This window comes from Taurulus bubalis, assembly GCF_910589615.1.
Source record: "Taurulus bubalis genome assembly, chromosome: 13".
NCBI classification, from domain to species: Eukaryota; Metazoa; Chordata; class Actinopteri; order Perciformes; family Cottidae; genus Taurulus; species Taurulus bubalis.
This window is the reverse complement of record NC_136601.1, coordinates 16,366,751-16,387,743: the sequence shown is the minus strand read 5'-3', so window position 1 is coordinate 16,387,743 and position 20,993 is coordinate 16,366,751. Positions and strand designations below refer to the sequence as shown.

Sequence of the window (20,993 nt, the reverse complement as noted above, 5' to 3'; positions counted from 1 at the left end):
GTACGCCCTCTCTCCCTACATGTTTCAGCCTCCCTTCCTCCAGAGCAAGTAATCTATCTACCGTGTGCCAACATTTTTACTGCCCCGGATATTCTGTAGCATAGCAACCAGACTCAATCAACGCTGCGACAGCCCTACCTGAGACGCTCATAAACTTTTACGTGGAAAACAGATTTTAGCTTAATACATAAGTGGATTGAAACCCAACTCAAATCCAACTTCTCAATGTGTGCCTCAATATTTCCTCTCAAGATTTTAAATTGACTAAATAAAAAATAAAAAAAATCATTAGTAGTCAAGAGTAGAGAGATGAGAATTACGTGCAACAAAGATCACCAAATCAAACCGAGGATGTTGCCATCACAGTGCATGAGTCTTAACTCGGCCACCAAGACCCACAAAATGGCCTCTTAAGTGTAACGAGCACTAGCAATTAAAAACACAGTCTGCTTGAACCACTGATACTTTGGTTTGAGGAGCAAGACGATTCAAATGCTGTATCCGTCCTGCACGTAGCAGGTTCATATTGAATAATTAGGCACCAGTTAATATGTGTACACCTGCATTGTTACACAAACCCAACCAAATCCCTGACTTCCCTGTTAGGAGGACATGAAAAATCAACCACATTAAACTAAATAAATAAAGTTTTTCTTTCAGGGCTCTGGTTTTCATGACTGGTGTTATTGAAAAACAATACCAGAGTAAAATTAAGAGAGCTAGACCAGGCTCTGCTCACACAAACATGGTTTAAATTTCTCTCCCTGCAGCACGTTTGCTTTTCTTTGTCTTGACTCAGCCTTACATTAAGCTGAAACTTTGCAATCTGGAAACAACGTCATACAGAAGTTGCATCATTAACCTCCATACAAGCCAATTCACAGAGGGGCTTTGCTTTTCTCTCTTGCCCTTCTCTTCATCTCACGTTGAACATTGACAATTAATGTGTAGTTGTTAACTATATGAATCAAAGATGTCACTGGTATTAAGGAGGTAGAAAAAAAACACCAAACTAAAATTAAGCAGTGATTGCAGACCTCTATCGAATACACTGAAAATAAACACCAGACCAGACGAAGCGAAACTGGATCCCTCAAATGGGGGGAGAAGTGAGCTGCACAAAAAAAAAAAAAACTTATTTTTAGGTCTTACAACTACAGAGTGTGACAGATAAGGTTGCTAAATCAGGCAGGAGCAGACAGGGCCACAGAGCTTCACACCTACAACACTTGGGCCCTGAACCTGATTATGCTCCTCATTGACACATGTTTATGTTTCCCTGCCATCACACTCAATCAGGATAAAACCAGGCCACCCCTGAACAACCAGACATTTTGGAGCAGCAGCACAGCAAGCAATTCAACTGCTGTTTTGCTCTCTAATTAGGGTATAAAAGGCACACAAGAGCCTGTTGGCATCAATCGTGTTCTTTTCTGCCAGCATAGGTGAGCACAAGGTCAAATAACGCATCGTTACGATCACATCGTGTGACAAAGTCCAAATCTGACTCCGTGGTGATAACGATTGTCCGGTGGCCACCCATAGGTTCAACTGTGAAAGAGGATTTTTCAGTTCCCCAGAAAAGATAACACATCTATACGTTTTCCCTTTTCTGCCATGCAACTGGCCTGGTTGTCTGGTCTGAAGGAGGAGAGGGTTGACGGGTACTTTTGACTGACACAAAAAAAACGAGAAAAAAAAACAGTCCTCTGCATCATCGAATTAGACATTTCCATTGCTTGAAAATGATAAACCAGTCGCTGGAATATGTTGTACAGCTTGCCGTTGATTCCTAATTAAACAGATTGAGCTGTATATTAAAAAAAAAAAAAATGTAATGAAAGCAGCAATCTGTTGAGCCTGTACAAAATGTGCAGGTTTTATTCAAATGCATGAAAGAGGAGCACTTTTGACTGTCGACCTGGCAACGGGCCAGTGGAGCTGTAGGTCAAATGACAGTATAGATGATGCGCCAGTGCATTCTGAGATATCCAGGTAATCCCCACCAGCAATGGCTCTGGGGTGGTCTGGTCCATCTCCATTCCCAGTGTGCTAAATGTGTGTGCACGTGTGTCCTGAACCAGCACTAATGATTGTAGGTAAACTGACCTGGGCTATTGTCACCCTCATGAGCGACATGGTGAAGCCTATCACTTTACCGCAGGGGAGGCGGGAAAGTCGGAGACGCTGGGTGGGCAGATGCTGCGACAGAAGCCGTAAATTACCCCACTCAACTTATTTCTTACCCCGCTTTCAAAACAAAAATGGGGCGCAGTGTGAGTATTTTGAGGGGGGATTGGGAAATCATTTTGGTATTTGGAATAGATTTAATAATAGAGACTATAAAGATAAGCTCTAGACTTGCAGTTTAGACCTAAGAATATCAGCAGCTTCTGTCTCAATCAAGGCTAATAATCTGCGGTCTTGACTCATTTACGTGCAATGAAATGCCTTTTATTCCACAAAGGTTGTCTGCAAATGTGCCATTAATGTAAGAGAAGCTCTAAGCTACAAGACTTGGCTTCAGCTGACTGCTAAACGTAGCAAAAAAAGAGCAGAGAAAGAAAACTACTTATAATTAGTATACTAATCACACAAGGCATGTAGCACCCATGACATTTACCACAGTATGAAATGCTTTCCATTGAGAGAACAATTTATTCCCTCTGTAAGCCAAATTCTTGTCGATATTATAAAACTGCCAGCAGTCCATAAATGATGTAAAGCAGTTTTCAAACTCCGCCGCGCTCACATCAAAAAGATGAAAATTTGGGAGTCGACAAATGTGGGCCTCATGTAGACTTTACAACTTGGCACATGCACCAACGTGTACTCTACCAATAGACCTTAGGTGACGCTTAACTGTAAAAGGTCTGATGCAATTAAAGAGCCAAGATTTTTGGCCTCGTTATCAGATATTTTCTCGCACCGAGAACATTTTCAACCATGTTAACTTAATTTCCCGCACCTAAACGGCCACTTATTGTGTAGAGACTGCTTTGAAAAGTTAACCATGCTTCTAGTTCATTTCTGTCATTGCCACAACAATAAACCTCACACACGAAAAACCACCTGAAAGGGACAGAGATCCCCACGTCAGATTATACCAACTAGTTACTCGAGTTGTCCATGAGTTATTGAATTTATTCAAAGTGTTAAAAACTACGTTTGACACACAAGTGAGTTAACCATGGCAACAGTGGGGGCCAAAACAGGATCCCGACAGCAGGAATGTGTGTGGCTGAGATATTTGTTATACCTAAACATAGCATGTCAAAACTCTCCCCCCCCCAGCAGCACACAAATGATACACATAACCCTACTGCTCTTAACAGTTTCTCAGAAACGCACTGAACTACAGGCGCTGTGCCTGACATCAGGAGGCCAACCCTAACTTCAGGACCACGTTGTCTTTACACCCTCCAGGACCTGCACACAAGTCAGTGGGTTTATCTAGCCGTCAGTCAATTAACAAAGAAACAAAATCATGCATGTCACAAAGGGCTAAACAAAGACAATAAACATAGCACATTCCTATAAAAACAAGCCTCAGCTAGCAGCAATAGGGGGTGTATTTCTACAAGAACTCGCTACAAGGACCCGCCAGATGGAGCTGGACGGGCAAGTCAGGAGGGATTCACAAAGAGTCCATTAGAGTATAATGGTGGGAAAAAATGTTTTTTAAAAAGGAAATCGTTTTCTGAATAAAGCTTAAGTGAGAAGCAGGCTGTGCACTAGTTGTAGTAGTTGATCACAAAGGGTGGGAGTGGAAAGGTGGCGAGGTGTTGCATAGTTCAAATTAGATATAAAGTGCTGTTCCCCATCGACTGGCCAAGCTTATAGTTGCCAGGTTCGGCTGTTTCTCATGAGATGTACTACAAACTAAGGGTCGCGTTAGGCTTGAAAAATAGTTCAAAAGATGGGATCTTTTATAGCCGTTACGAACCGGCACACTAGAAGGCGGGGTGAAAAGCCTGCCGTCAGAGGGGGAGATTCAATATCTCTTGAAATGTGGGAAGTGAAAAGTGATGTTAAGTAAAAATAAAGTTGAGTGGTTCAAACCCCGGCTACTTTCTCACACCTGCACAGCTGGACAATTATTGCGCAAAGTGGGTGTGATTGTCGGTTTCAGAGAGGATCAGTCGGACACAGAGCCACAATTTCAATGATGGAAAGGTGTGGGGTAAGGGGATTTCAGAAGATGTGCGCTCATCCAACACAATTCTGAAGGAGTATACTGCCGCCTTAAGGCCCAGCAAAATGTAGGCATCGTTGTATGGCTTCAGTTCTACAAAACTGTCTAAAAACGTGTTCTGTGCATTTCTAAGCCCATTTTATTATCGGTTGATCCGTTTCACTTTTCTGCTCACTGGAAATAAAACCAAGTCAAATAAAGCCAAATTAAAATCAGCAACAAACAGTACAAACAACCACCACTTTACATGATTAAGTTCAACAACCATACAGAGAATCATCTTATACAAGTCAGAGACACCAATATCTCCAAAGGCAGTAGTCTCAGACCAGAAAGCAGGAAATGCGGGCCATGTTAAAAAACATGTGGCAAGCTGAGAAAAACTCATTTATAAAACTTCCAGCACAAAATAACCCATATGATCCACTGAACATCACTAACTGGTGATACATAAAGCTTAGAGTATTCAAGGGGGGATTTTCCTTTCAGGCCAAAGTGACTTCCTACCCCTAATGAGACAAGCATGGTGTGGCTTATTGCTCCAGCCTGCTCCTGTCTATACTGGGGTTTGAGTGCAGCCTCCCCACAGCCCCTCAGTGTACCTGACAGAGCCTAATGACCACTGCAGCCATCACCTGCTGAGAGCACATACACTGGAGGTACGCCCACAGCCGGCCAGCTTGACCCACAAAAAAGCAGAATGCAGCAAGATTGGCAAAGAATGCTGCAGAGTTATTTCAAAATTGGCCCAAAGCTTTACTCATTTTACAAGTGGTCACATGCTAGATGGAAGGGACAAGTGTGATTAACAAGAGATTGGTGAGGGGGGCTCAGGATGGGTGGAGAGTCAAAAGTCTCACGTCTGGGCTGCAAGGGCCTTCTTTGTCATTAGGAGGAAGTGCTCCCGCTTCCTTTGTCTCCAATTAGTTTCTCTGAAGAGCGCAGAGACATCTTTAAGAGAGGGGTTTAAATAATGACCTTTCATCATGCAGACTAGGCCAGAGGGAGAAAAAGAAAAACAACTTTACCGAGTTCGCTTTGAACATTCTGAGAGTGTGGTGAGTTAGGCCAACAGATGGTCGTGAAGATGGCAGGGAAAAAAAACAGGGCGGCGTAATGGCGGACGGGGAAGAGAGTGAGAACATCAGCAAGAACTATGGGGAGGAAGGTGGAGAGAGAAGGAAATAAATAACCATGGCTGGATATTGGCAGGTAGCAAACAAAGGGGCACTGAACAGAAGCAGGTGGGAATGATTGAGAATTATGTTTTCCCTTACCAATAGGCTTTACACAAGCAATAGATGGGACCAAAAATAAGTGCTTCTTAAGCACAAATATCAAACTGCCTCTGCGGTGTGTTTGACCCGAACTTTAAAGTAATATGCCCCGTCGTGCTGAGAAAACAGAACTTCTCAGTGAGAAGAGTTTAGAAGAATACGTACAAAACTCCCTCTGCTGTGGCTCCAATCACTCTACTTCAGAGCAGAGAGTTGTTGGCTAAAAGTGATGGAGGGTGTCTGACTCATCTTCACATCATTCCAGACGGCAAATTCCTTCCGTAATACTACAGTCCTGCTGCCACATCATAGTTAACCCCCTGGCCAAAACAGGTCAGCTTGTTAAAGAGCTTGTCAGCCTCTCCGTCTTTAATACTGTGTCACATAAATGTCACTGGGCTCATTAAAAGATCATACACATCTAACAGGCCGCGGCTCAATGAACACATCTTTCCTCTTGAAATCTCATACTGTGCTCCACTGCACAGCAAGTAGGTTACTCCTGGTTTAAAGGAATATGGAAGGTGAGAGCAATGATATCGGCTGCCGGCTGAGTGGATTCATGCAGCGCACCTACCTGTTAATGCCCAAGAAGGGAATAGCGATAAAAATCTTTTGACAGTATAAATGGAAAACAGATTTTACATCAAGGTGCACCGAAAGGTCTCTCGACTGTCCATTGAAAGAGCAAGTGAGTTCGACAGTGTTTCTTTGATCCTTTCTCTTTACAGATTTCTGCAGTTACCCAGGTCAAACCAAGACAGAGTTAAAACCACATAAGATGATCTAAATAAGGCCAGGGAATACATAAAAAGGAAGAAGTGGGAAAAGATGGGAGTAATTCAAAGATCAACAAAGTAAAAGACAGCAGGGAATTTATGAAAAAAAAAAAAAAGAGTGCAGGTTTATAACGGGGCAGAAGCAGTGTTGCAATGAGAAGACTATTTAGTAAATAGCAGTAAACACAAATCTGTGCAGCTGTGCGAGGTTGGATGGCCCATGTAAGGACTGTGTGTTCTTATTAAACCCCAGGGGGGCCAAATAGTGACACAGCACCTGCATTAAGCAGAGGAAAGGTGAGCGCTGGATTATAAAAGGAAACAATAGAAAGATCCCGGAAAGGTCAAGTTGGATACAAGCTGGCATTGTGTTTATCCCTGAAGTGCTAAACTTCAAAAAGGAAAAACATACTACTTGGTGCAAGTTTGGAAAAACAAGCTTGGCATTTAAACTGGCATTCTGTGCCATGTTTGCTGAAGAAAAAAAAGAAAAGAAAAAAAGACTATTTTACTACTGTTAATAGGTTTCAGCCTGCTCTTCTGCATTTCCAACCGAAAGAAAACCATAAAATCTCAGTCAATGGTTCATCAAAGCCCAATAAGATGCAAGATTTATCCAAAATGTAATTGTAAAAATATGCTTGGTTCAACATCGAAGCAAATTACATGTTTACCTTGGGGAGCACGGGTGTGGCTTTCTTGCTCTTCTTCGCTGAGGGATCATCCAGCATTTCCGGCTCAAAGGTGTAGAGCTCTGCCAGCTCTACACCTGTAAAGTGCCTCTCAATCTGCTGCTGGTCCACCACCCGGAATGCCAGAGACTGTTTGGTTACCTGCCGGTCATAGATCTTCGCCTCCATTGTACCCTGAAAGAAGAGGATGCCATGAGAAGACAGCCAAGAATGACAAATTACAGTTTTATATTTTTTTAAGAAACTACCAAAACAGTTTGAGAAGCTCACCTGAGCCAGGAACCTGTACACAAAAACGGTCCTAATCTGGCCAAAACGGTAGACCCTGAAGATACTCTGGACGTCATAAGAGGGGTTCCAGGAGGCGTCGAAGATGATTACCCTGTTGGCTGCCACCAGGTTGATACCAAGCGAGCCGGCTCTCGTTGAAATTAGGAACAAACGACCTCTGGGAAAAGAGAGCGAAGAGTTAGTGCTTTTAAATGCTCTATGAAACAATTTTCATTTTAAGCATCACTGAAATTTCAGATGTTTGGGAATTTGGTCTTATTGTTCTGCGTTGCTTAACATAAAAGTGTAATACCTTATGTTACTGGTGTCATTAAAGTCTTCAGCCCACTTTTTTCTGGTGAGGGCGTTGGTAGAGCCATCCAGACGATAGTAGTCAATATTCCTGAACCACACGCCTTCACCTTCACAGACATATTACGGTTAAGAAATCGGATATGACTATTTAACATCTACGCGCCACAAAACCCTCAAAAGCACACGTCACCATCAACCTGGCCTTTTCCTCGTCAAAGGTTTTTGGGTATTAGCAGACAGCAGATAGATGGTTGTGTTGGTTAGAGGCCAGCCGTGTTTAGCTTTCAAGACGGCCAACCCCCTACCAGCCTTCATAACCAACATTTCAGTATGTTTCCAATTACGGCACTGTGATCTTTTCATTACAAATTACAAACCCTTGAGCAAACATTTTTTTGTAGAATAAAAAGTCAAGGTCTAATCATTTTCAAAATGAAAGTAAAAACAGCTGCTGGAGTTTAATTAGGAACATGACCTTACACCAGCGGCAGTGTGTGTCTGTGTGTGTTTAAGGGTAATAAGCACACCAGCGTGTATAAAAATACATGTTGCATGCGGTTTCTCTTACGAGTGTGAAACCTGCATCTCCCTATGAAAATACTTGAGCTTTCTCAAAAGCTTTATACCTCACACAGTTGAGTCAGTTCAAAGACGACAGCGTAAACCCACAAAAGTGAACCTTGAGACAGACAACTGGGCTCCACAAGCGCCATAAGTCAGTAGCTGGCTTATAATATAAAGAATTACTCTATGCTTTTAGCACATCATGAAACCAAAAGCAACCCTTCAAAATCATAACATTAAAGAGGAAAGCTGACCATAGGCAACCAGTGGATAATTACACAATTAAGTACAGTTAACACATGAGAACTTCTTAAAATTCGACAACCCCAAAGAAATGTACCTTTGTATGGAGAGACCTTTTCATCATCTTTAGCTCTGGTAGCCAGGTCCAGGAAATCCTCAATCAGGTCCAGCGAGATGAGAGACTGACTGAACACCAGACTGGTGACAAAAGAGGACAGAAGATGCACCAGTGTCCCTTTATCACAGCTACAGGTCACTCTGCAGTGTTACTGGAACTAGTTTGTGTTAATCAAACAAACCACATAACATAAACATATATATGATTTTATTTGAGAGTAAAATTCAGACACTCACACTTTTTCGCCAACTTCCTCTGCCATGCGCAGGATCTCAAACAGGAGCATCATCTTTCCAGAGTGCTCCAGGATCTCGCCGTCAGCATCAACAACAAACTCCTTGTGCCAGTCATGAGTGGGACTACCTGGTGTTGAGTTAACGGTCCGAGCTGTTTGTGATGCACAGATTAGTTAGTCTTCATGCAGTCAGTATAGTATCACAACAAGCTGTTTTAAGACATCAAGCCTACAATAGAGAAATGTACCATTACATGTTCCTCTGCTATGCAACAGCTGCAGTATGTGCAGATGCGAGTTGCCAAAAAAATAATGTCATAATTTCAATTATTCCTAAATGTTGCTGTGTCTCGACTTTTGTGGACTATGCAGTGAACTTATTTATGCATTATGAAATGACATTATAGATGTAATGACACATGGCTTACTATAATACTGTGACTTCTAAAGCAGCGCAAAGCCAGGTCAAATGTTTGATTTGACAATAGTCGTTTTTCCTTTAGAACACACTCAAAAGTTGCTTGGATCGAGTGTGTCATTAATGGAAGCGGGCCAAAATTGCTTTACAGTTGACTAAAATCACCTTTAACCGGCCAGAGCCACAGAAACTGAATACCATTAAAACATTACACTGTTTGACAGATTATAAAACTAGACACTGAACTCTGCATATTTCTGGCTGCCTATGGTCTATGTGTTTAACAGTAATCTTTCCAAATGGCAAAACACCCCAAACATTCCTGTACACACAGCCTATGTGAAACAAACTTACGTTCTTCTACGAGCTCTGGTCTGCTTCGACTCTCTCCATTTTTGCCCCGAGTGCAGGTGTTCCACTCCTTGATGACCTCCACTTCGTCACTGTCCGAGTCATCAGAGCCTCTCTTTTTTCCCTTCCCTTTCTTTTTCCTATCAGGAAGGAGGAGCGATGGAAGAGACGGGGTCAGTGAGAGTAACAGATGCAAAAGAGAAGGAAAGTTAAATTAAGTCATCTCTGTATGAATGTACACAAAGGGGAAATGGAAGTGAAATCTTATTTTACTTTTTGGCCTTCTCGTCCTCAGAGGTCATACTCATGGAGGATTCTTCCGTTTCTGAAGCGATGAACTCGTCCATACTGTCCTCGTCAAAGAAACCCTGCAAGAGAGTGCACGCATGAGTCTGAGACGATATAGGTCAACCAAGCTTTCAAATGATGCATTAGGGAACATTTTTGCTGCAGTGGCATTAAGCGTGTTGTTCTACCCTGCTGCATTAACTGTCAGCACCAAGTTTCTATTGTTTTCCCGCTGTGTCTGATTTGCGCTAATGTATTCCCAGTTTTTGCATTGGTGTGGTTTGGTCTTGTCTTCCCGAACCCTACCCTGTTTTCTTTACTGATGTAGTCCAGCTGAAGGCACCAGGGATGGGTCCAGATTCTGCTGAGCACCTGGAAATCCTGGAAGAGTTTGGTCCCTGCACGGCCCCGGCCCCCCTCCATAGCATTCCCCACACCTGCACATAAGGGAAAGAGTGTGAGGTGGAAGATGGATGCATGTTTGCATTGTGAATTTGACAGCATGGCCTCAATCTATTTTAGCATTCAGTCATGTGTGGAAAAAGTTATGTCACAAAACTTGAACATTGATGTCTGCCTAAACACCTGGCTATGGATAAACTGGAGTAAAGTCAATCATTTACACATTTAACTTATAGTCAGTCAATCTTTTGACAGCAACTACAACCAGACAAACTACTTAGTTAAATTCATAAATCTGCTGATTGAACAGATCAGACAAGACAGTTTGTAGTTCTACAAACTGTCTGATCTGTTCAATCAGCAGATTTATGAATTTAACTAAGTAGATTTGCATAAGCAGCAACAAAAGGACGGAACAACCGTGGCTATTCTCTTCCTGCTGACCTGGGTCCAAAAACTCCACTGTGGAGGTCCAGAGCCAGTCACAACCTTGGCACTTTGCCTTGTGGACAACCTGGCCTAATGAGTCACAGCACATACCACCAACCCCCCTCCCAAATCACTCCTCTTCATAAATACCGACTCTCCTGTTCTTTGTTTTCGCTTTTGGTGTAAAACCTCTGGCCCCTTCTCGTTCTAAACTTCTTTCCTTTATGCCCCCACATTCCCCCCTTTTACCCCCAACCCTCTGTTCCCTCTTTCCCAGAGCTCTTCATTAGGGAGACGTGGGAAACTGGGCTTAAATCCTGCCTGCGGCACTCTGCCAGCTGCCACTCTCTCTCTCGCATAACCCACACACACACTCTGAGAGGAAAGTCCACTAAACGACTTAACAATGCCACATGAAAAAGTGAGACCAGAAAGGCCTTTCATTTATCTAAAACTCTTGTCCGAGGAAAAGCAGCCAGTCAAGAGAGCACTTTTAAGAGAAACAAGACTTCTGCAGATGGATTCAGCCTCCTCCTCAACTACGCAAGTTTTCCAGCGGAATTCTCAATTGAATTTCGATCTAGTCTGAGACTCTGCTAAATTCCTGTCTGGGCAATCAGACATGACACTGTAAAAGCCCTGCTAGCAGCCCCTAGAGGCCCTACTGCTCCTAACACCCAAAAACAGCAGAGTAGTTTGAACCAGGAAAGCAAGTGGCACTGCCCTTCACAACACCTTTGTTTGTTCATCCTCGATTCCTTTCCTCGCGTCTAAGTCCCACCCGTGGGAGAAGCGAGCAAAGGAGGCGAGGCAACACAAATAATAACAAGTTGAAATGCAATTAGAATATTGCCTCATAGGGCACTGCATAGACTGAAAGGCAGAATGTTTAATTGTGTATCTCAGGAGTGTAAACTCATTTTAGTTAAGGGGCCACATGCTGCCCATTTTGATCTCAAGTGGGCCAGACTAGTAAAATCATAGCATAATAACAACGCATACATAATGACAATATTTCTCCATGTTTAAATCATCAGCTCTCCTCTGCAGATTCCCCTCGCAGTTGAGCAATATCTCTAGTAATGTCAGTGCTGTGATAAATTGTGACTGTGGCTCACTGGTTACCATCCCTGTGTTACAATCAGAGGATCAGTGGGTCAAGTCCCAATTTGGGTAGTTTTTTTCCCTGCAATTTTAACAATTATCCCGCGGGACGGACTAGACCAGTATGGGCCGTATTTTTTACACCCCTAGTGTATCTGATCATCTTAAAAATAGAATACAATTTATGCAAAAAGAAAAAAGGGACATTTGTAACGAGTCCTGCCATGATTTGAGATCATTCCAGCTGTGTGTTAAGCCTTCGACAAAAGATACTTGTTTTTTCCTATCCTATAGCAATCCTCCTCAAGAAGCATTTTAGGAATTGGGATGTCTTTCAAAAATGGAGATCGGAAATCAATTTCCAGGTCACAAGGAGACACAAAATTGGAGAATGAAAAAGGCCCTGTGTTCCTGTTCACACGAGCGTGGATCTCACCTGTGAAGTGCTCCAGGTAGTACCGGTACAGTTTACACTGAATCGGAGTCACTCTGACCGACAACACATACTCGTGTTTAGGTGGCAGGAACTTAGTGAGCGCTGTGTAATCTTTCCTCTGTGGGAAGCAGAAAAATATATTTTTTAGAATGCAGAGAGGAGGTCAAAGAGCGCATGAGTCAATTCATCAAGCCATTTATTTTTTTACCTGGACACAGCCGGCCAGCATCTCATAGAGGATGTGAGCCCTCTTCTTCATGATCCGGACATCTTGTAGGGTGGAGTCGGCACACTGACCATTCTGAATGGGGTTTATGAAGCGATTCCTGAACTCCTTCACAGATCCAAGCAAGTTCTCCTTGATGAAGTTCACCATGCAATGGTCTGGTAAAGAGACAAAGATGACAAGTTTTAGATGCATCCACACCACCTCATGAAATGTTGGTCTGACATCTATATCAGTGGTTCTCAAACAGGGGTACTCGTGATTAAAAAACTATTTAAAATTAGCATCCATTAAAAAATAGTTATTTAATAAGTTTAAGTTCATAAACTGAATTCTAGATATTATATATTAACTCAGACCCTGATTGCACAGCGCTGTGTATTACATCTTTTTTTCAATGCTGGATAGGGGGTACTTAGCTGAAAAATATATATTTCTAAGTTGATACAACACTGAAAAAAGGGTGAGAACCACTGATCTATATAAAACCAGGCAGTCTTACATTCAACAAGGTTATTTTGCAGAGGCGTTCCAGTCAGTACAATCCTCCTCCTCGTCCTGATAGAATTCATCGCTTTGGACACAGCAGACGCCTCATTCTTCAAGATGTGACCTTCATCACAGATCACCATGTCTGGACCTTGAGGGAGTAAAAGAAAGAAGAAAAAAAAAAAGTTAATCATAGGTGGAAGTGCAGCTTGAGAGACAATTGAAAAAAGATAATAAATGTTGTGTCTAAAACAAAAAAGAGAAATATCTCTAAATCTAAGTTTTACATTCAACATTACCACGCTGATGAAAACTACTTTTCCATCTTGGCAAAAGTAAAAACGTGTGCTACAAGTTTTTACTTTTGCTTGCCATGTTTCTTTCAATGGTCATACATACATGAAATATGACTTCCGCATTTAACCCATCCGAAGCATGTAGGAGCAACATGGGGCTCATTAGCTCACTAAGGAAACTTTGACGCAAAGTCAGTAAGATCGAAACACCAACCTCGTAGTTGAAGGACAACCCGCTCTAACCACTGAGCCTACGACCATTTATACGCATCGAAAAGATGTTGAAAGGATTCATGCTGTTATTTTAAGCCAATTTGATTACAATAATGTACTTTTTATTGGCCCTGCGAAAAAAATAAATAACAATACTTCAGCATGCCAATTAGCCAGAACCAAGAGAGGGCACATTAGTTCAGTTTTAGCTGCTCTGCAATGGCTTACTGTAATATTTATAAAAAAAGGTCCTCCTCATACACACAGCCCTGAATAGGCTAAGACCAAGGGTCTGTGTTTACCACTGGCCTCAAACTTTACCTCCGCGGAAGTAGTTTGCTGTTGCCGTGTTCCCTGTATTGTAAAACATGTTGAGCTGCATTTCTAGTATAAAGGGTACTATGCAAATAAGGTTTATGAATACCATGGACTTCTTTCACTATCTTTCAAAGCTTTAAAAGTCCATCAACCCCAGAGTTAATGCCAAGATTTTAAGCTTATTCGAACGTGGACAAATGATAACAGTCTGAAAACATCACGCTCCTGAACTGACACACACTTGTACGGACAACAATAAAGTAATTTCCTCTAGCCAGTGCATGCAGATGAAACAAACATACCAAATGGAAACTAATTTGTCCAATGCCACATAAATGTATAATGGATGCCAACTGAGAAGTTGCCATAAATGTATAACGAAATGCTTCATTACGTCTTTTCTACTAGCACCACCAATATATTTGTATGCTGAACCAACAGGCAAGGAACTGTAATGAAAGTAATCCTAGTGAGTGATTCAAGTTGCATCGATTAAAGATGGGACTGTTCAGATTGAGACAACTACCCGCATTGAAAAATGTGATTACATTTGTTTTCTGCTCTCATGCAAAACACCCTCATACATAAAGTTTTAAACATATATCTTCTTAAACTTGCAGTTTAAACAGCACTGTACCTGGATCTACCAGTGACTTCTGAAAGATCTCTTTGAGTTTCTTGCTCTTGGTGTTCCTGCCCTGCGTCAAGTTTCTGTACATCTCGTAGCCAATGATCATCACGCCACCCGATTCTTGCCACCGCTGGAGGGCATATGCTCGCTCCTGTGGCCTCTTTACTGTGGCCAGCTCAATCACCTGGGAAACACAAAATAGACATTGAAACAGTAAATCAGGTGTAATAAACGCACATAAAAATAAACACGGCACCGCTGTCAAATAGTAACTATTTTAGAAGGTTACCATGGCAACTTCTTACCTCTAAACTCTCATCATCCTTCAATCCTACTTGCCACTTCTCAAACTCGTTGAGCCAATTAAGGACAGTGTTCAGGGGACAAACCACCAGTGCTGTGGTGAACTCGAGCTTCTCACAAAGCAGCAACGTGTGAAGTAACGTCACCACCTACAGGGCAAAAGCAGAACTACGGTTAAATGTGGCCAACTGTGTTAAACCACACAGGTCTGCAAACCCTGATTAACCAATCAGGGTTTAACAGGCTCAAGTTGGTAGTTTACATAAACAATTATTTTATGTACGTTTCAAGTATCGCAGGTTTGTGAAACCCAGAAGATGTTGTATTAGGCTTCAAATGCCACAGTTTGCGAAAGACTGGTAGTACCTGAAAGTAAAAGCAGCTAACCTGAGCCTAGTAACGCAACATTTTTAAAGCATTTGGTATTAAGTACTTTAATGAGAAAGTGAGACAACGAATCATATTTTACAATTCAGTCTACTTCTATCTTAACTAGTTCAGGCAAACCAATTAAATAAACAATTCCAGGTATATTAATATGTGCCAAATTGAGTGAGAGAGATAAACTGCCTAGCAGCAATGTTGTGTTTTAATTTGTATACTTCACAGCTCTCCTCTATACCTGCAGAGTTTTCCCCAGACCCATGCAATGGGCGAGAATGCAACCGGAGCCAGAAGACTTTTCCATTTTTTTTACAGATTCACAGCAACAGTCCCACATGAACTGCACCCCTGAAATGAAACACAAAAATAGAGGGGTTGACATTAGTCCAGAGGTCTCGGTGTTTCCCATGCAGGCTTATGTTGGCTAATATAGGGCCCTATGATTTCCGTGATGCAGAAAACATGGACAGAATTATGAATTTCATATTAAATGAAAATCGGGTATAAAATGCAAACTGTAATTTCCCCAAAAGTGGTTGCAATTATGAAATTTCCGTACAATTATGAGCATTTTTCACAGCACCTAAGCCAAATGAACAGGGCAAAAAAAAAAACTGTGACGCTATGTTTGGGTTTCATTTACGGGCCTGCTGCTTCGCTCCTGTGTCAGTGACTCACCAAATTGTTGAATCTTTAACCACCATTAGTCATTGTATGATGCCAAAATGTGCTTAAAAATTTTAAAAACACAGAACTAATAAAATGCAAATAAAAAAAAGTCAAGGAAATTTTGAACAGAAATATAACAGAACCTGAGTAAAAATACAACACATTTGTTTTGGGACCAAATTCTTTGTTCTTACCGTCAACCTGGTGAGGCTTGAGTTTTGTGACAAGGTTCCTGTGCACCTGCACCAGCGGCTCCTTGGTCTCTTCCTCCTCATCAAGCACCAGTTTGGTCGTGATGGGACAGGGACAGGGCACATGGGCCGATTCGTCCACCAAAATCACCTGAAGAAGGATAAACAATAGAGAGGGGAGTCACACACACACGTCAATTAAATATTACCAGAAAGAAAATTATATGTTACAACTTTTCAATAAGCATTTTTCATATCCTGGGATACACTATTATCATACAACTGTAATTATTCAAGTGTCTCATAACGACACCTTTCATCATTCTAATACCAACTTCTTACAAACATCCATCTATGCGTCATCAAGTACATCACATCTGCTATTTATACAAGTGCATGATATACTGTATATGATGAACTCTCCTAATAAACACAATAGCATTATTATGAAATGTAATTATTCAAAGCACAACTACTAGAGCTGAACATATGCATGTTAAGTGACAGTGTAATTAGTGCAATCAAGCTATTACTATATTAGCAGTACCACTATTATACACAGAAGTGAACAGCAAACGGGTCACTGTATTTTGATCAAATTCATCTTAAAATGCAGGGTTTACGACAACCATTTACTGTGGGAATAAACTGAGGTTTAATAATTATTGCATGTTTCAAAAAGCTTTTAAGAAAAAAGCAGCACCATTCACCACAGTAAATAGATTACTGTTAAGACCTGTCACTTAGTAGGGCTAATTATCAGACTGTACCCATCATGCCAGATACGTATGTTTATATTGGAAATGCACGGATTGCCCTTTTTTTGTCCGATTCCAAATATTTTGATATTTTTAAAGCCTGACCTGCTGATTACAATTTTATTTCAAAGAACTATTATTGACAGATAAGCTACAGGTCAAATTTTTTTTTTTTTTTTTTTTTTTAAACCATCATCTCAGCTCCGTTTAAAAAAAATAATAATCACAAGGTCAGTAAACCGTGAAGACTTCTAAAACTTTGCATAAAAACACAATTATGCTTAAGAAACAAAGTATTGTATTATTAAATTAATGTAAATACTTTTTTATAAAAAAGAAAATTGGAAAGACTGATCGGCCAATCCCGTCATGGCTGATCAATGCATCTCTAATGGGAAGGTAACAGCTCTGAACACAAAGCCAGCGCTTCAGAATAAGAGAACAATTCAGCATTACCTCTCGAAGTTTCTCCCTGAGTTCCTCTCTCTCAGCGATACGTTTCCTCCTATCCTCCTCTTCTTTCAGTGCATCTCTCGTCTCTGTCCGCAGCTTGTCGTCCTTCAGGATTTTGCGGATCTTTTTGCGTCCTTTCTGGTCCTCATCATCATCGTCACCTTCCTTTCCACTCTGGAAATAAGCATTAAATTCAGCCCTCTGATCTTTAGCCCTCAGGGGGGAAAACATATATTGCCTATGAACAGGAGCCCAGCAACCCCATGATTAATTTCTGACCTCAATATTCCTCCCAACACACTCCAGGGGTAAGTTCAAATAACATTTTATGTGTCATGCATGACTAACTAGAAAATGTTATGTGGGTCCATTTCGTCCACCAGGCAAATGCTGTCGAAAAAATTAACTTTGGGGCAGTTCAAGACTACCACCAAGTGCATTTTAAACACCTTTTCATTGCTGGAAGAGGAATCCTGAACTTTGATCCTGCGTCGCTTCTTCTTCTGCTGCTTGTAACTTCTTTGTTTCGCTTCATCCTTCTTCTTAGAAGATCTACAGACACAAAACCGAATCAAGCTAAGCAAGAGCAACAGGAGATCAATCCAGATCTGGTGGAAGTAATACATTACTATTGATTGGTGAAAGTTGTCGCTTCTCACCTGGTCTTTCGACGTTTCCCTTCGTTCTCCGATTCACTAAGCTCCTCGCTTATCCCCGATGCTTCACTGGACTGTGACTTCTCAAAGTCAGAGTCAGAGTCTGAAGAGTCAGTGCTTTGAACTGACAGACGGACAAATAAAAGCCGAAGAAAGTCACTCGCCGTTATCAGCGTTCAGGATATCTGTGCTAATGTTGTTGGACATGACACACGGGACAAACTAAACACTCAATTAATTACCTTTCTTCCCCGACTTCTTCTTGCCCCCCTTCTTCTCTTTACCGGTAGCTTTCTCCTCTCCCGATTCACCCTCACTCAGCGAGAGTTTATGACGAAGCAATTTGTGGCGTCCTGCACGCTTCTTCACTTCCACTTCAGAACTAGAGTCTTCTGAATCCTCGTCTTCAAAAAGAGAAAGTAATAGCTGAGATGATGCACAGTAAAAACGGGCTTATTTATCAAAACTAGGTATGTCTAGTTCAGGTAAACTACCTTGTTGTTGTTCTTCATCATCATCATCATCATCACCACCACCCTCCTTTTTCACTTTCTTGGAGGACTTTTCCTCCTTATCGTCTCCTTCATTATCAGAGGAGCTCTCTGCTCCAGAAGAATAGTTGGACTTTATTTGGGCGAGAAGCATTTTCTTTGCAATTCTTCAGGAGAAAAGAAAAATAAATCACATAAAATGAGCTTCTAGAGAATTAACTTAACACAAAATAAATCTGTGCCAACACATTTAATTTCACAAATAGAGACCTAAATTTGAGATTATTCCTTTCTTGAACCAAGTGACTTCTAAGCAAACAATTATCTTTGATGAAATTATGACTGAAAATGTTATATTTACTCACAAGAAAATACATAAAGAAAGTAAAGGCTCTTCTGCACTTTACTATTATAACAGACATTTCCAAAGGGAATATAAGCGGAATGCAATATAAATTTCTCCTGCAGCTACACAAAGCTCTTCAGTGAAGTACAGGATGTGAGCCCTCACACTGGGCTTGGCTGTCAGAGCTGCGCTAAGATATTAGGTTAAACAGCTTCACCTGATAGATTTTTCAAATCCTTAAAATCTCCTCCAACACCCAGTGAAAAAAAAAATATTTCTCCTTGAATGCCTTTATCTTCACAATTTGTTGTTTTGCAAGTACCTGTTTTCAGGATCATCGTCGTCATCATCGTCGTCACAATCCTGAGACACTCTCACTTTATCATCCTCTTCGTCTCCTACACAAGAAAATAGTACACAATCTGTTACTGGAAGGAATAATTTGAGATAATGCCAATTTGCTTTCTTGCCAAACAGCATGTATAGAAGAAAAATGGCTTTTCTTTAAATATATCTCCTTAAATAAAACCGTGATATTGTATTTTTGTATCCGGATTTAATTGTTTGCCTAATCTGGCCCTATTCCCATGGCTACACACGCTGCTCTTGTAAAACACACGTCAGTGGAGTAGGCCATCCGTCAATGTGGACCTGGACACATTCGTATACACTCGGGGAAGACTATTTTACCTTTGAACAAAGCCAAGCTAGCTTTATGCCAAGCTAAGCTAACCGCTGGCTCCAGCTACATATTTACCTACAGACAAAAGAATGTTACATAGCTACTTCTTGAAACTCTCGGCAGGGTTGAGCAGGGTTCCCAAAATGTTTAACTTACGACCAAGTAACTCATGGACGTTGAGGGCTACAAATCTCTTCTAGAACAAATTACCTGAGGACTGATGGAACGGTCCACTTCCTCCAACCACGCTGTCCTCCACAATTGGCTTGAGTTTTTGCTCGTCGCTGTCATCGCCGGAATCGCCTTCAGCCTGCTCCTCCTCCTCCTCCTCCTCACTGGAGGACAATTGCAGCTTGGAGGCTGCTTTGGGGCTCCTTCCCTTGCGCTTAGCTTCATAAGATCTTTTCCTCTTGGCTGCCTTCCTTTCAGGTGAGCTTTTTTCTTCCTCTTTTGCTTCATCTTGCTTCTTTACACGGCTAGATCTCCTCTTCACTGTGGCTGCTTTACTCTTAAACTCCTTCTCTTGGTCAGAGTCAGAGTTGGTTGAGTCTGAGCCAGTCCGTTTCTTCGTCTTGGACGTCTTTTTACTTTTGTTCCCCAAGTCTGAGTCAGAGCTTTCAGACTTCCTTTTGCGTTTAGACGCTTTGTCTGTATCCTGTGTGGATGTGTTTTTTAGTTTGAATAAACACTTTTTAGCACTTGTGCTTTCCTGTTCCTCATCTGTGCTGCGGCCTGCTGCCGCTTTCTCCAGCAATATGTTAGGAATTTCGTCCGAGTCGGAATCCATAGTCTTCTTTTCTGTATCCTTGGTCTCCTTTGCATTCTCTTTGTTGTTTTTACTGGATTTCTTGGAGGATTTAACCTTGCCCTTACGATCTTCATCTGACTCTGAGGATTCTTCCTTGCCCTTTTTCTCAGCCTGCTTTCTCAAGGGTGTGGTCTTCAATCTACTTGAGCGACGGCTGGGTGGTGGGCTGGCTGTCCCATCTACTGCTGCTTTAGAAGCATCGCCTTTCTCCTTCTCACGATCTTCTACACCGTTTTTTTGCGTCTCTCCAGCTTTTCCCTTATTTTTGGAGGACCTTGACCCACGTGTCGTCACAACTGGCACTGGAGTCAGTTTAACTATGAGGTTCTTCACCTTGGGGTGGGGAGGTTGAGAGTCTTTTGAGTTTCCACTTGACTTTTTAACAGCGTCTTTGACCAAATCAGTGTCAGACTGTGAGAGCATGGTGGAATCTGCAAGACTCTCCACCATCTGAAAAAGCTCTTCGGGAACCGAAGGAGGCACAGACATAATATCTTGATCGAGAGACATTTCACCAGCTGAACCTAGCCCATCATCACATGCTTCAGTTTTAATTGTCTTTTTGGTTACATCAGTTGCTGTTTGGTTGTCTTTCTTTTTAGTGTCAGACACTTTCTGCTCATTATGCTGCCCGATGTCTGCCTCCCCCGCAGCCTCCTCTACTGTTGCATGGTCAGCCTCCTCATCTTCCGCCGCTTCTAGGTTATCAGCATCCTTTGCCGCTATGCCGTAGACCTGCTCCACCGCTACATTGGTTTTCTTAATCGGTACGTCGTCAGCCTCCTCCTCCTCCGCTAGGTCGTCAGCCTCCTCCGCTAGATCATCGTCAGCCACCTCCTCCAGTAGATCGTCAGCCTTCACCTCCGCTAGGTTGTTGTCGCCAGCCTCCTCCTCCTCCTCCGCTAGATCGTCGTCAGCCTCCTCTTCCGCTAGATCGTCGTCAGCCTCCACCTCCGCTAGGTT

The 20,993-nt window shown here is 41.9% G+C and overlaps 1 protein-coding gene across 1 annotated transcript in view; it reads right to left on the bottom strand.

Annotated features, from left to right (window-relative positions):
• Positions 1 to 20,993, bottom strand: part of atrx (ATRX chromatin remodeler) — a gene marked incomplete at its 5' end in the record, with an annotated part of 31,726 nt that overhangs the window by 8,456 nt on the left and 2,277 nt on the right. Inside the window, 22 exons of the mRNA XM_079228281.1 lie at positions 6,926 to 7,117; positions 7,214 to 7,391; positions 7,527 to 7,635; positions 8,433 to 8,533; positions 8,690 to 8,840; positions 9,461 to 9,597; positions 9,731 to 9,825; positions 10,052 to 10,182; positions 12,117 to 12,234; positions 12,325 to 12,500; positions 12,845 to 12,982; positions 14,296 to 14,473; positions 14,595 to 14,741; positions 15,215 to 15,324; positions 15,840 to 15,987; positions 17,051 to 17,221; positions 17,497 to 17,599; positions 17,707 to 17,827; positions 17,946 to 18,107; positions 18,195 to 18,361; positions 18,863 to 18,938; positions 19,433 to 20,762. Of these exons, the coding sequence (XP_079084407.1) occupies positions 6,926 to 7,117; positions 7,214 to 7,391; positions 7,527 to 7,635; positions 8,433 to 8,533; positions 8,690 to 8,840; positions 9,461 to 9,597; positions 9,731 to 9,825; positions 10,052 to 10,182; positions 12,117 to 12,234; positions 12,325 to 12,500; positions 12,845 to 12,982; positions 14,296 to 14,473; positions 14,595 to 14,741; positions 15,215 to 15,324; positions 15,840 to 15,987; positions 17,051 to 17,221; positions 17,497 to 17,599; positions 17,707 to 17,827; positions 17,946 to 18,107; positions 18,195 to 18,361; positions 18,863 to 18,938; positions 19,433 to 20,762 (4,239 nt within the window). The remainder of the gene's footprint in view (positions 1 to 6,925; positions 7,118 to 7,213; positions 7,392 to 7,526; positions 7,636 to 8,432; positions 8,534 to 8,689; positions 8,841 to 9,460; positions 9,598 to 9,730; positions 9,826 to 10,051; positions 10,183 to 12,116; positions 12,235 to 12,324; positions 12,501 to 12,844; positions 12,983 to 14,295; positions 14,474 to 14,594; positions 14,742 to 15,214; positions 15,325 to 15,839; positions 15,988 to 17,050; positions 17,222 to 17,496; positions 17,600 to 17,706; positions 17,828 to 17,945; positions 18,108 to 18,194; positions 18,362 to 18,862; positions 18,939 to 19,432; positions 20,763 to 20,993) is intronic.